Genomic DNA, 13,376 nt, shown 5'->3' with positions numbered 1-13,376 from the left:
TAACAAGACAATTGAATCTTATTCATATCACAAGTAATCGTTTTTTTACTGGAGACATGTAAGGATGTCTGAAATTTCTAGCCTGAATGCCTTACCTAAAATCGAGAAGTGCACATTGTTTCAAAAGCATTTCCTTTGCAATTGGGAGTCCGGTTATATTATGACTTATTACTGCGATTAATTTGCAAACAGTGAGTTGCACGCGTTTCCCTTTAATAGCAAACATATGCAGTTGACACAAAAATGCATACAGCATAGGTTATATATATAGATATATATATAGATAAGTGCTCGTGCACAATAGATAAGTGAAGGTCTGTATAAAAATGAGGGTGTCAGGAGAAGCAAGGAGGAAACAGGCATGAATATTTGTGCAATATTCTTCCAGTGAGTTTTTAGACAGTGGAAGAACACAAGACTTTTGATCAGCTGAAAAAGAAGTAGGGCCAGGCAGAAAAATATAGAATTGCCTGTCTCAGTGTCAAAGACCATGGCAGGGAGCCTAGATGCTAACCTGGCTGGAACAAAACCAGAGCAGGTGAAAAAGAGAGGGGTGCAGAGGTTCCTTTTCTATTTCTGGTTAAAGAACAGAACCTGGCTAGCACGAGATGTCCTTGACGAAGGGGATGGTGGTATGAACTACACCGTTGGATCTCAGACAGAAAAAATGTGAGGCGAGGGGAAAGTGGGCTCACTGAAGCTGATGAAGATGGGCCTTGAAAAGAGTCCCTCTTTGGTCCTTAAAGGGAATTGTTTTCTACCAGCAGATAATGAACTTAACAAAATATCAGTGCCGATCCAGTAAGTCTCCTTCTCCAGGAGCACCAGGCTCTATTCAATCCTTGAGCTGCTTACAGCTAATAGCTTCTGTTGTTAGGCAAAGGAATTGAAACACTTTTTATGTTAGAAGCAAGAACTAACATCCACCCCGTTGTCTGTCTTTCCTCTGTGCCAGCACAATTAAATGGAGTGGGGAGGAATTAATCAATGGAACCTCCCCAAAGATTGCACACAAGATGTTTTTGGGGCCAGCCACCCATGCTCTGTCTATTCTGCTCTCCCCCCCCCCCTTTTTTTTCCTGCTGCATTTTCTTCTGTCTCTTGCTATCAGCTGCTGCCTGATTAGGGAACCAGTTTTATTGTACCAGATTGTTTTCCTGACCCAGATTATTGAACCAGCCACCTTGACTTTTTTTTACCCCTCCCTTGGAGGGCCCTAGGGGATAAGTGATATTGCCAGTCAACTTCTCCTAAGAATCATTAATCCTAGGGATTTCCAATGTCCTAATTTTTTTTCTTGTTGCTTTCCCATTTTTGTTCTGTCTAGATTGTTTTTTTTTTCAAATTAACATACACATTTGTTAAAGGGCTGGTCTGCAAACCTTAGATCTCTCCTACATCCTAGGATAACTAACGCAATTGGCTGGATATCCATACCATTTAAAACCCTGTTTTGGCTTAGATCTATGAACTCAGTGAACAAGTGAGTGTGGGGCACCACCGCTAAGTGATAATGTGGCTTGAACGGGTTTGGGTTTGGCATGATGTATGGAGATCTCATGTTACATTTTACAACACTAGGCACTGAGCACATCTCTGCTTGCTTTCAATGTTATTATTTGCCTACCTGTTTAACTGATTTTGAAGGACAATCGGGGTAGCAGGAAAGTCTGTTAGATAGCTGAATGCGTGCCAAAGAGTGTAATTTATGTGTGCATTTAAAGTGTTTAGTAATTCCTCACCCACACCCCATTCTTAAAAAAGAATTTTAAGAAAAAGCTAATAGGAATACATGACAGCACACATATAACTCCAGGACTTAAAAACAGTGTTAAATAACATCACAGGAGCCCTGTCTGTCTTATGTGGCTCCTTTTTCTTTCTTTCCTACCTCAAAAGAAACATATCTTGGATTTGGTGACATCAAATCTTTATTTAGTTGTAAGGAAATAAGATTGTTTTGACTCTGCCTGAATGGATCCTGAACAACTGTGCTGGAAGGACAGGGAGTCTGTTGATGCTAAATGTAGGAAAGATAGTTTTCTTCCCCCACTCACACCCCATCTGGTGTAGATACTGTAGGAGGTGGGGAAAACTGTATTTTGTGGTATTTGTAAGAGTCCCAACAGTCAGAGAGATTAAGCAAAGACAGTTGGCCAACTGAGTACAATCTGTAAGACATCTGGTGCTGTAGCTTGGTTCAGCTCGGCCTTTTCCTCTCATGGAGGGTGAGAAATGCACGGATGCGTCTTCTCCACCAGAAACATATCACCGGATGTATAGAGGTGCCCTCAATCTGCATAAAAAACTCTACATTTTATATATCTAAACATGCTCAGGAGTAGCAATGAATGGTTCATGTTAAAGATCCATCTACTGGCTTAACTTTCCTCTTAGTTTTTCATGGTTGCAATTCTGTCAGTTTCAGAAGAAGTCTTAGTACATATTCTGAAGCTTTCATGAACTCTTATTCCTTTTAATAAAATTTGTTAGTCAGAAAAGATGCTCCCAGACACCACCTGATTTTTTGCTACCATAGAGTAACACAGCTCTCCTCCTACAGTATCAACTTCAGTTTCCCATTTTCCCAGTTATAAATTTGGTCAATCACACAACTTGGCTTCCTAGCAGTCTGTATCCAAATCCATCCATATTTTTACACATGTTCCTTCAAATGTACACATTGTGTATGCAGGACTGCCTAACCTAATTTTCCCAACTGTAATATATTTTGTACACTGTAAAATATTTTTGTGCAGCCCTTACTCCAATATATATATTGCTTTTTTCTAGTGAATTACATTACTTAGGAAAACTGTGCATTTTGAAAGATATCTTTGATTTGTGGATTATTTCAAAAACTGAAAGTAATTAGGCTTATCATGAAATTAGAACATATCTTCAAATACGAACTAAACCTACCTTGTCCTTATTTTTAGAGGCCAAATTCTAGATTGGTAGAAGCTGTGAAGAAATGTCCTGGACTCAATAATTCCTGGAAAATGAGGCAATTTTTTTCCATTAGTAGTACATTAAATGATTGTGGCTCACCTGAGTTTCTAATATACACAGGTCACGGAACTGAACAATACTTTAACATTTCTCTTTGGAGAAAAGATTTCTTCCTGTAAGTGTTAAACATAGATGCAGTCTATATTAAGCAGCAGCTAAATAATATCGGTGTGCCATCTATCATGCTTAGTTGCAAAGGAATTACCATGGAGATCAGTTTTTTTTCATACATCGTTAGTTTATGGTCTCTATGCCAGATTGGCTCACATCCAGTTTTTGGTACACTAAGTGAGAATCTGCTCTCTCTACTTTCTGTCCATGGTTGCACTGACCTTCAAACCTGAAAGTACGTAAACCTTTCTTTCCTTAAAAAAAATTCAGGACATCTCTTTTTCCAAAATACTAAAGCGCTTAATAATTAATCATATGACCAGCCACGTCCCTTCTATCTAGAAAAAGGAATCCAACAGAATACATGGGGAATGACATGACATTCAGGATAAAATGCTCAGAAATAAGGTACATGTTTAGAAGAACAAATTAGCCTGAAGCCTTTTTATAACATATTAATCACAAGCCAAAAATAGTCAGTTCAAAAAGCTCTGTCCATTAACACAAAATAGCCTTCTAGACACAAGTGATAGTCTTAAAAAGGCAGCAAATGATAATTTGCTATGACTGTAATATACAGGTAGTCCTCATTTAGTGACCACAATTGGGACCAGCTACTTGGTCGCTAAGTGAAGTGGTCACTAAGTGAAACCACAACTATGCTTATTATCTTACTTCAGATTTCCTTTGCTTTACAGACCTGTGAAGGTCATAAATGCGAGGATTAGTCACAAAGTTACTTTTTCATCTTTGTCATAATTGCAAACGGTCACTGTATGAGGCAGTTGCTAAACAAGAACTACCTGTATAGCAAGGGAGCGGAGAAGTACTTTTGCACTTTTCTGCCTCAGTTATCAAAATAAACCTTGGTTGCTTTTAAATCTTTGGAAATAATGTGGCTTTTTTATTTAGAGAATTCCAACTGATGAAGAGAAATGGCTTAATGCTATTAACAGGGCAATTTTATTTGATAGAAATATTCACACAACATGCCAATTGGGGTTTTCTGTACTAAGTTCATTGGCTGGGTTCACATAACATGCACAGATACTATGTTAAGCCAGATCTGCCAATTTTTATACAAACCATGCCTTAACATGGTCAGCTCTAAAGCATCCTTTACAAATCACACTGGCCTGGTTCACACCAAATATTAAGCCATAAGCACATCAACTACATTAAAGGCTTTGCGTGTTATCTGAACAGAACAAATGATTATATTGTCAATACCTAGAAAGAATGTATACCGTACAGGGGTGGCAAGAGAAGGGCATGCTTTGCAATAGATGTACTCTGCTATTCGGACACTGGAGCATACAATTTTTTTTTGCCTTCGAATCAGTTTTTGATTTCTGGAGACTGCCTAGACAAGTCCCTGCCGTTTCTCTTGGCAAGATTTCGGAAGTGATTTGCCATTGCCTGCTTCCCAGGGCTGAGAGAGAGAGAGTGACTGGTCCAAGGTCACCCAGCTGGTTTTGTAACCTAAGGTGGGGCTAGAACTCATGGTCTCCCAGTTTCTAGCATTATACTTTAACCACTACACCAAACTGGCTCTATGGTATACAAATCAGGTATAATTTTATTTGCTACCTGACTCAAAGTCCCAATAGGATTCAGAAAATCAATCTGATTCAGTTCAGATATCTTAATTAAAGAAAAATTCTGTACATGAACAGAAACCATCCAGATTATCTGCCTGATGATGGTTGATTGATTCAAAGGCATCTGATAGAATGATTCATTGGATTTTGCTGATTACATTCAAAAATCCAGTTTGAATGAGAGATTCAAACTGAATCTCTGCATCAAATAGTATCTGTCAGACTTGCCCTTTAAAAACCATCCTCCAATATTCTAAGGACTTGTTCCTCACAAAATGACATGGACAGATAGAGGACAGCAACTGGGTGGGATTACATTTCACTACACTTTAGGACAAACCAAACACACTGGTTAATAACATTTTTATTTTTATTTGTGCCTTTGAGTCAGTGTTGACTCCTGGCGACTGCCTAGACAAGTCCCTGACGTTTCTCTTGGCAAGATTTCGGAAGTGGTTTGCCATTGCCTGCTTCCTAGGACTGAGAAAGAGTGACTGGCCCAAGGTCACCCATCTGGTTTTGTGCCTAAGGCGAAAACAGAACTCACAGTCTCCCACTTTCTAGCCTGCTGCCTTAACCACTATACCAGACTGGCTGTCTGCTTAATAAAATACTGGGTTAATAAAATACTGGATTTAAATCCATTCCTTGTTTTAACCTCTATTTTTATTTTTTGCAACAGAGCAAACTGGCATACTTGCACTTTTCCAGTAGCAGTACAACACATTTTCGCTACAGCAACAAAATTAGACTCCCTTGTCACTATTAAGGCTTATTCTCTAATATTTGCAAATACAGAGATACCCCCTTACAAAACCATGAATACTCTGTTGTCCAAAGGTCACTTACATTTGTCTTTTCTTTTGCTTTTTTCATAATAGTCTCTGAAATTCAAAAACAGAATCAAATCAGATGATTGGCTGAAATATTTTTTTTCACTAAAATTTAGCTAATGTTCTCTTGCCCTCTGCTGGAAGAAAACAATAATGTATAGGTTCCTTCTGTACAGAAACCTGGTATTGTGTTTGGCCTAAAATAAAGCCACAGACTACATTTTTGTAGCTCGTTCTACCATAAATCTTTACTTTTGAAGGTGCCTTAAAATGATGCTTTTGTACTGTAAAAATATGATCAGACTTGTGCATTGTGCTAAACCATGGTTTGTTTATAAGCCACATTTATTGTGTTCACATGATTAACCAAAGCAAATCACACGATGGCTGGGATTACAGAATGCAAGGCTAAACTGTGGTTGGCTGCTTTATGGCCCAATGTGTTATGCAAATCTAGATAAGGTGATTATTTTATGTTTTAGTGTGTTGCATGAACCTGGGTTAATTCAGTAAACCATAGTTCAGTTCTTATATCTGTTATACAAACCTTTCCTAAAGCTTAGTGCAACATGCGACTCAAGCTGAAAAGAAGCTTCTTTTGCACATGGTTGTATTTTGATGTCTCCAATTATCTTGTAAGAGTACAAAGAATACAAAGAAGTTAACCTTGAAGAATCTGCAACTTTTATGGAAGAAAAAATAAAATACATTAATGTACATGTAAATATGAGACACTTTTCTAGAGAGGCAAGGAAATTGAACCAGAACGAAATAAAGCAGAAAATAAAGGTAAAATGTAAGATTTATCAGTAGAAACTGGTTGAAAATTCTGATTGAACCAGTTTTGATAAATATATTTATATATACAGTGGTACGTCTAGTTACGAACGCCCCTCCTTACGAATTTTTCAAGATACGACCAGCTCCGGCCCCAAAAATTCACCTCTACTTGTGAACTCCGCCTCTACTTACGAACCAGATCCACGGCCATTTTCCCTACTGCCACGCGGTTGCGGCTTCCTGTGGGTGAGATCGCGGTAGCAAGGAGACGTTTGATGAGGCTTGTGGTGTGTTTTGTGGCGTTTGGAAGGTTTTTGTGGCGTTTGGAAGGTTTTTGAGGTTTAAAAATAAAATGCATATGTTTCAGAACTGTTTAGCCGTATTTACATTGAACCTTACGGGGGAAATTTACCTCGGGGTGCGACCAAATTCGGAGGGCGGATTAGCCATATTTACATTGAACCTTATGGGAAAATTTGCCTCGTGGTGCGACCAAATTCGGAGGGCGGAATGGATTAACCGTATTTACATTGAACCTTATGGGAAACTTTACCTCGACTTGAGACCAACTCGAGTTGCAACCAGAGTCATGGAATGGATTAAGTTCGTAACTAGAGGTACCACTGTATCTTGGTCTGCCTAACCATCCATTCAAACAGGAAATAGACAGGGAAAGAGGGCAGCATGTTTTATCTGGCTATTGGTTGCAAAGATTCTTAATCTGGTTCCTGAATTAATCCCAATCTCTGCATTTGCACAATAACCACTAAAAAAGTTAACTAAGGTCAGCATTAACCAAGTTTAGCAAGTCATGCAAAGGCAGCCAACTCGGTTAAGCATATTGTGGGAACACAGCCCAGAGAAAAGAGAGCCATTTCATAGCTTTTGCTTTTTGCTACTCTGACCTAGTCAGTGGGATAAAAACATAAGGAACAATTTTTTTTCTTCTTCCCTCCCCATCCTTTCTTCCTTCTATGCTGTAAGTTTTATCCCACCAGACTAAGGACACATAAAGTGTCTCGGTACCGATGCTTCAGTTTAAACTAAAAATACGGTAAAATAAGCTTAAGTTAAGTAAATATGTGACATAGTCGACTTGGGTCTGAATAATTACGTGAGTCAGCGATGTGGCGCCCTGCAGGCTAACTTTTTTTTAATGGATAACCTCTCATAAACTCCACCCTCCTTTATCAGAGGCTTAACATACACTTTTGAAGTAAAAGCGTCACACAGAGCCGCCTCCGCCAACCTGGAGACTTGGACTTGGACTCTCGCCCGCGCTTCTTTTTACCTCAGCCCCTGTCCACCTCGTTGCTAGGGGAATTAGCTCCATTTGCAATCCCCATTGGTGACAGGTGAGCCTTCTCCACCCCTTCTCGGGTCCCGCTCCCGCCATTGGCTCGCCGCAATCCCGCCCTCTACTTGTCGCCAGGTAAGGACATCCTGCCGAGCCCTGATTGGCCCATCCCTGCTCCGGGGGGAGGGCAATGGCTCCAGGTGAAAAGCCAGCCCGATCCTGGCTTCCGATAGGTCGGGCAGGTGCAGAGAGGCGGGAGCTGAGGAACAAGCCATTGGCTGGCAGGGGTTGGAGGCGGGCGCGCGCGGAGGTGGCGGAGCGGTCGGGGCAGAGAGGGACTCATTCCGTGGTGGGGTGGCGGCCGCCATGTTGGGAGGCCAGAGAGCGGCTGCGCAGAGGACGGCTGGGGGGCGCTGAGGGGTGAGGGAGGTAGCGGGAGCGCGCCACCTCTACCTGCGTGCGCCCGCGCACACACGAGCGCGCCTTTTTCCCCGCGGGGGGGAAACCCGAAACGAAAGAAAACCCTCTCAGAAAGGGGCGGACGCGAAATGCGACTTTGAGCCCGTCCATCTGCCTCCTCCTTCGGGAAGTTAGAGCCAAACTTCCGCGGAGTGCGAGCCTCGCAGGAGAGAGACTCTGGCGCCAAGTGTGGAGTCGCCCCCCCTCACCTCACCTTGAGCCTGGCAGCGGGGAGAAACCTGTAGGGGGGAAACCCCGAAGCAGGTGAGCTTCCTGGGGGGACCAGGAGGCTGGGAGTGGGGAGGAGAGGGAGGGAAGGGGGCAAACAGGAGGCCTGGGATGGGGGGAGGGGAGTGGGCAAGGCAGAAAAGACCCCCAAACAGCCCCCCTGTCACTCAAGGAAGCTAAACTAGTGGGGACCCCAGGGAGAGGTGGGCCAGGCCATTGCTGGTTTTATTAATATTCTCTTTCTCTCTCTCTAATTAGGTCGTATTATTTTATAGCTGAGACCCAGTTGGTTGTCAGGTGCTGGATTCAAAGCTGGAAGAGGTGAGTTCTAATCCTCCCTCGGCCGAAAGCCAGCTGGGCGGCTTCCCGCCGGTGGCTCTTTCTCTTCTCTGGGAGAAAGTATTGGCAAGCCGCTTCTGAACAATGAAGTATTGGCAAGCCGCTTCTGAACAATGTTGGCCAGAAAGCTCCGTGGATTTGTTCCTGTCGTCACCAGGAGTCAGGATAGACTCGAAGGGCCGTAACAACAGCAGCGACAACAACATTCTGTTGTTAGAGTCGACAGAGAAGGATAGGAGAGGGACTTTCCCCTATCATCAATATTATTAGGGTTCTCTCTCTCCACATATCTAACTAAATCATATTCTTTAGTTGAATATAGATTAATTAATCGACATTTAGTAGAGGTTCACGTGGGACAGAGCCAACAGGCTAGGAGAGAGTGTAGCCTCTGTTTACTATTACTAGTTACTATTAGAATTCTCTCAGTGTATTGATTTGTGTTTAATTTTATTATGGTAACCCCATAAGCTGCTTAAAGTCTATTTCTGCTCCACTACTTTTGAGGCATATAAGTTGCAGTAATTATTGTGTGTTTGTGCGTATATATGTATTGTACATAATTAGATCATATTCTTTAGCTAGAGAGATTAGAGTGGCAGAGAATGGATGGAGAGGATACAAAGACTGTGGGAGTTACTGTTGGTTTTTATTATTATTATACTCTCTATTACATATAAACTCCTTCAGGCTTACAGCTCTGAGGAGCGCACGAAGAACAACAGTAGCAAATGATGGCAAACCATAACATATACATAAAAGTATGGTAAATCTAATATTTTATCACAGTGTATACACACAGACTTTCACACATATACACAGAGTCATTCTGTACTTGCCACAGCAGGTGTTAGAATTTAGCTGACCTGGGCTAACCTTAAAAGACTAAGATTTGGAGCCAGTTACTAGTGGGATGGGAGACCACCTTGAAATGTTAGGGCTCTGGGCTTGCCTGGGAAGGCAGTGAAATACCCCATTGGCATTGAATTGCTTCCAAACTGTGGTGTGGAAAAACAAGTTCTGTGTGCCGGGAGTTACCATATGATTCTGCATTTAAATAGAGAGGTGTTAAAGTGGTAGAAAGCCAATGACTAGGAATAGTGTTACAATTATATTTAGATATATGTACACATATGTATATGTATATCGCCATTATTGTGATGATATGCAGTGTGCTGTTTAGCTGTATATTATCATGAATGTTAATATTGTCTATACTGTTTATGTGTATGAACTTTATTAACATAGCTTTTAGATGTATATTATTAGATCAGTTTACTGTTAGATTATATTAATAATTCATATAGTTACGTTATATTATTCCACAGTGAAAGGCATAAATGTTATTTGTTAATACTTCTTGCAGTACTTCCCTCTGACATGACACCTTGCAATCCACCAGCTGCTATCAAGGATTTGTACCAAGTGGGACTGGGGGAGTGCTGTATCATAAGAAAGACCCACCAGTGTCCCTGCATGTAGACACCCACACACAAGTTTAAAGTGTCAAAGGACAGGCTTGAGAGAGGATGAATGTATTATCATCACCATCATACGTAGCAGTCTGTTGTAATTGCATCTTACCTGGCAGTTTTGCAGCAAATATAACTAGATCCCTTTTTTGAGGGGTTGACAGTATTAATGGAAAAGATGTATGGGGTCTACTTTGCTGGGAAGGAGTAGAAGGAAAGAATAGTTGAGAGTTTGTTTACTGATTGATTTGATTTGTATCCCACCTTTGGCTTAAATTGTGGTCCTTGAAGCCATTTTCTCCTACAATAACAGCGAGCTTTCTTGGCTGAATGTGGACTTCAGTCTGAGAGTCTGGTTTGGTAGGCTACCTATGTTGATGAAGATTCTCAGTCATTGAGGTGGAATTATCTGGAGGCTGAGTCATGGCAACTGGACTTCTTTTCTGTTGGTTAGATACGTTTCGCTGCTTGTCCAAGCAGCTTCTTCAGTCTAGCTTGGGACTGAAGGGAAGGGACAATAGGAGGTGTGATTAGTAGAGTCTTTGGGATGTGGATGTCTTACTCCTAATCCCTCACTCATCCCCAAGTGGGTCTTTAAGTGCTGCCTCCCTGGTGAACTTGTGAACATCTCCTGTTGTCCCTTCAACAAGCCCGTCATGTTAGTGAGAAATGCAGCCACCCTGGAAGACATTTATGGGGTCCTCCCTAACCAACTTTCTAGACTGAAGAAGCTGCTTGGACAAGCAGTGAAACGTATCTAACCAGAAGAAAAGAAGTCCAGTTGCCATGACTCAGCCTCCAGATAGGCTACCTATGGTTGGTTGGTTTGTAATTTAGTGTGTGGCACAAACAAAGGCATACCCTATTTGTGTGAATTGAAGGTGTTGGGAAGCCAGGGCTGGAAAAAAGTGAGCTGGTCCTGTATTAATTAATATGGTGCCATCTGTGTTCAGGGTTGTCAGGCTGGAGGGGAGGAGTCTTTGTCCCACCATGAGCATTACAACTAAGAAAATAGAGGAATTGGTACCATGGGTAATGAAAAAGATGCAGGGATTTCAATTAAATATAATTGGGCTAAATTATAGTATTGGGATATTGGGCCAAGAGGTAAAGTTGATGCTGTAGGAACAGGAAGCCTTTTTAAGAAGGTGAGCATGTGCGATAAGTGGATGAGGTATTGGGAGTAGAAGGTGAGAAGGGTGTGTTTTGCCGTGTCTTGAATTGTAATCTGAAGAGGGCATAGGTGGTATGTGAAGAATGCATGTCTGTCTGTCAGCCTGGAAATTACAGGATGGCTGAAGTTAGAGGCAGCGCACAGAAAATGGGAAGGGCTGTAGCCCTTTGCACGCTTAAAAATAAGAGTTTTTGAACAGGGAGGAGTTCATTTCTAAATAAATATACATCAATTGCATTGCTACTTTGGGAGATCCAGGAACAGAACAATATTCTTTTAAAGGGGTGGGGGGAGTTGTAGAGATAATTTCTGGGAAAACTGAGCTGCCTGGTGTGTGAAAAGAAGACCATTTCATGTAATTGAGTGACAGGTAGCCAAATGCATATTCTGGAGCTGAGAGAGAGCCTAACAGCACTGCAGAACGTGTCGTTCTAGGGTTGCATTTGCGCAGAAATCCAATGTTTTGGCCGACGCAACTTCTATTCTAGAATGTAAACAATTTAAATGTGATTGCACCTGCATTTTACAAAGTTGGTCTTTATTCTTAGGGGGTGACTTTAAGCAACTTTATAGAACTTTAATGTTGTAACAAGGAAAGGTAAGGTGCTGGGGAAAGATGAGCATGAATTGTTTTGTTGATTTGTTTGACTTCACATGTCTTTTTAGGGCATGTACTAGGTTAACACAATATTTGTTGTTTTCCATTCATTTGTTTGCTGTTTTTTTGTCTATTTATACTTTTGTGTGCATGCAGTCTAATGAAGTTTTTACTGGGAAGAAGCATAAAAATGTTGCCTGTTCATTTATTACAACCCCCCATCTCTCTCTGAATGATTTGGAAGACAAGTCTATAAAAAAAAGCAGGACGTTGTTTCCCAATTTGAATGTTGCATAGTATCATGCCTAGCAGAATGGGATCGAAAATGAACATGAGGAGAGACTTCATTAGAGTAAAAACTCATTACAATGGGTAAGTTATATTAAGAGTTTTTATGCACTGCATTCTTCTTTGTCTGTTCATTTTGTTCAGGTCATTTTTGTATTCCCCTTTTTTTTCATTGCAAATGGAATTGCCTTGTACCAATTGTAGTTGGCCTAATGAAATTTTGGAGGTGTGGTTTGCATCCTTCAGCTGTCTTGCTTTCTTAAACATCACCAATGTGACTGAAGCTCTTTTAGGGAGCAATAAAGAGGAATTGCAGAATCTAGACTGTGGAAGATGGACTAAAGTGGAAGATGGACTGTGGAAGATGAACTAAAAGTCAGACTGAACTGCTTGTGATAGCCTGGCAGAATGGACATAGGAATGAAGAGAGATAATTTAATCTAGACTACTTCGGCCACCTCTCCTTGTGTGCATTTGTGGTTCCCAGTTTTGGAAACTTGAACTTTGGAAACAATTTTGGTACTTGAGCCTGGAAGGGGGGCAAGGGAGGGAATTGCAGAAATCCTAACCCTGTCAGGCCAGGGGTTACATTGCTGTCTCTGAACATGGTTTAAGATCTCAAATAATGTTCATTCAGATGTATCCGAGCTGTCTTAGTGGAATTGTCTGGCTACTTTTGAACTATAGATTCTCTCAAATGTTACATAGCAAACTGTTTTTTTGGATTCCAAAAATATATTTTTAAAAAAGATGTACAGGCACTAAGGGAGATTGGTGAAAGTTTCATTTAAAGCCCCTTCGAGAATTGCCATTGTGTGTACCTCTTTTGACAGTGTACATCTAGCTTAGAATCATCCCATAACTCAGCCATAGGCTGCTTGAATATCAGATTTGGCCTTATTAGTTTTAATGACACCGGCAATCAGACATGTTGGCAGATTTGCTTGTAAAGGTAGTGTAATGTTATTTTATACCTTTATTGGTATACCTGTGAATGAAATACCTCATTGCTGTTATAGTGCATGGGGAATATAATAAAAAACCTTAACCTTAAAAGAACATTTAAGCCCATCTTCACATTAAGAACACATTTATAAGATACAAATAATGTGGGAGAGAGATTAAAGGACAGCAGCTTTAAAACGCAGTTTATCATAATGAGAAAAACAGTTTTTAGAAGTGCA

At 41.0% G+C, this 13,376-nt stretch overlaps 1 protein-coding gene across 4 annotated transcripts in view; it reads left to right on the top strand.

The window, feature by feature from the left end:
- Nucleotides 1–8,280: 8,280 nt before the first annotated feature.
- Nucleotides 8,281–13,376, top strand: part of PRKCZ (protein kinase C zeta) — a 63,102-nt gene continuing 58,006 nt past the window's right edge. For 3 of the 4 annotated variants that reach the window (XM_088136709.1, XM_025177757.2, XM_007422561.4), the window contains exons 1-3: nt 8,281–8,357; nt 8,580–8,642; nt 12,061–12,276. In XM_088136709.1, coding sequence (XP_087992835.1) covers nt 12,191–12,276 — 86 coding nt within the window. In that variant the 5' untranslated portion in view covers nt 8,281–8,357; nt 8,580–8,642; nt 12,061–12,190. The remainder of the gene's footprint in view (nt 8,358–8,579; nt 8,643–12,060; nt 12,277–13,376) is intronic. The other variant, XM_088136708.1, reaches the window with a different exon arrangement.

The sequence above is a fragment of the Python bivittatus genome, unplaced genomic scaffold, assembly GCF_059951505.1.
Source record: "Python bivittatus isolate LINGU-HERP-01145 unplaced genomic scaffold, Pbiv_v1 ctg000090_np1212, whole genome shotgun sequence".
In the NCBI taxonomy this organism is placed as follows: Eukaryota; Metazoa; Chordata; class Lepidosauria; order Squamata; family Pythonidae; genus Python; species Python bivittatus.
This window is presented reverse-complemented; position numbering and strand designations above follow the sequence as displayed.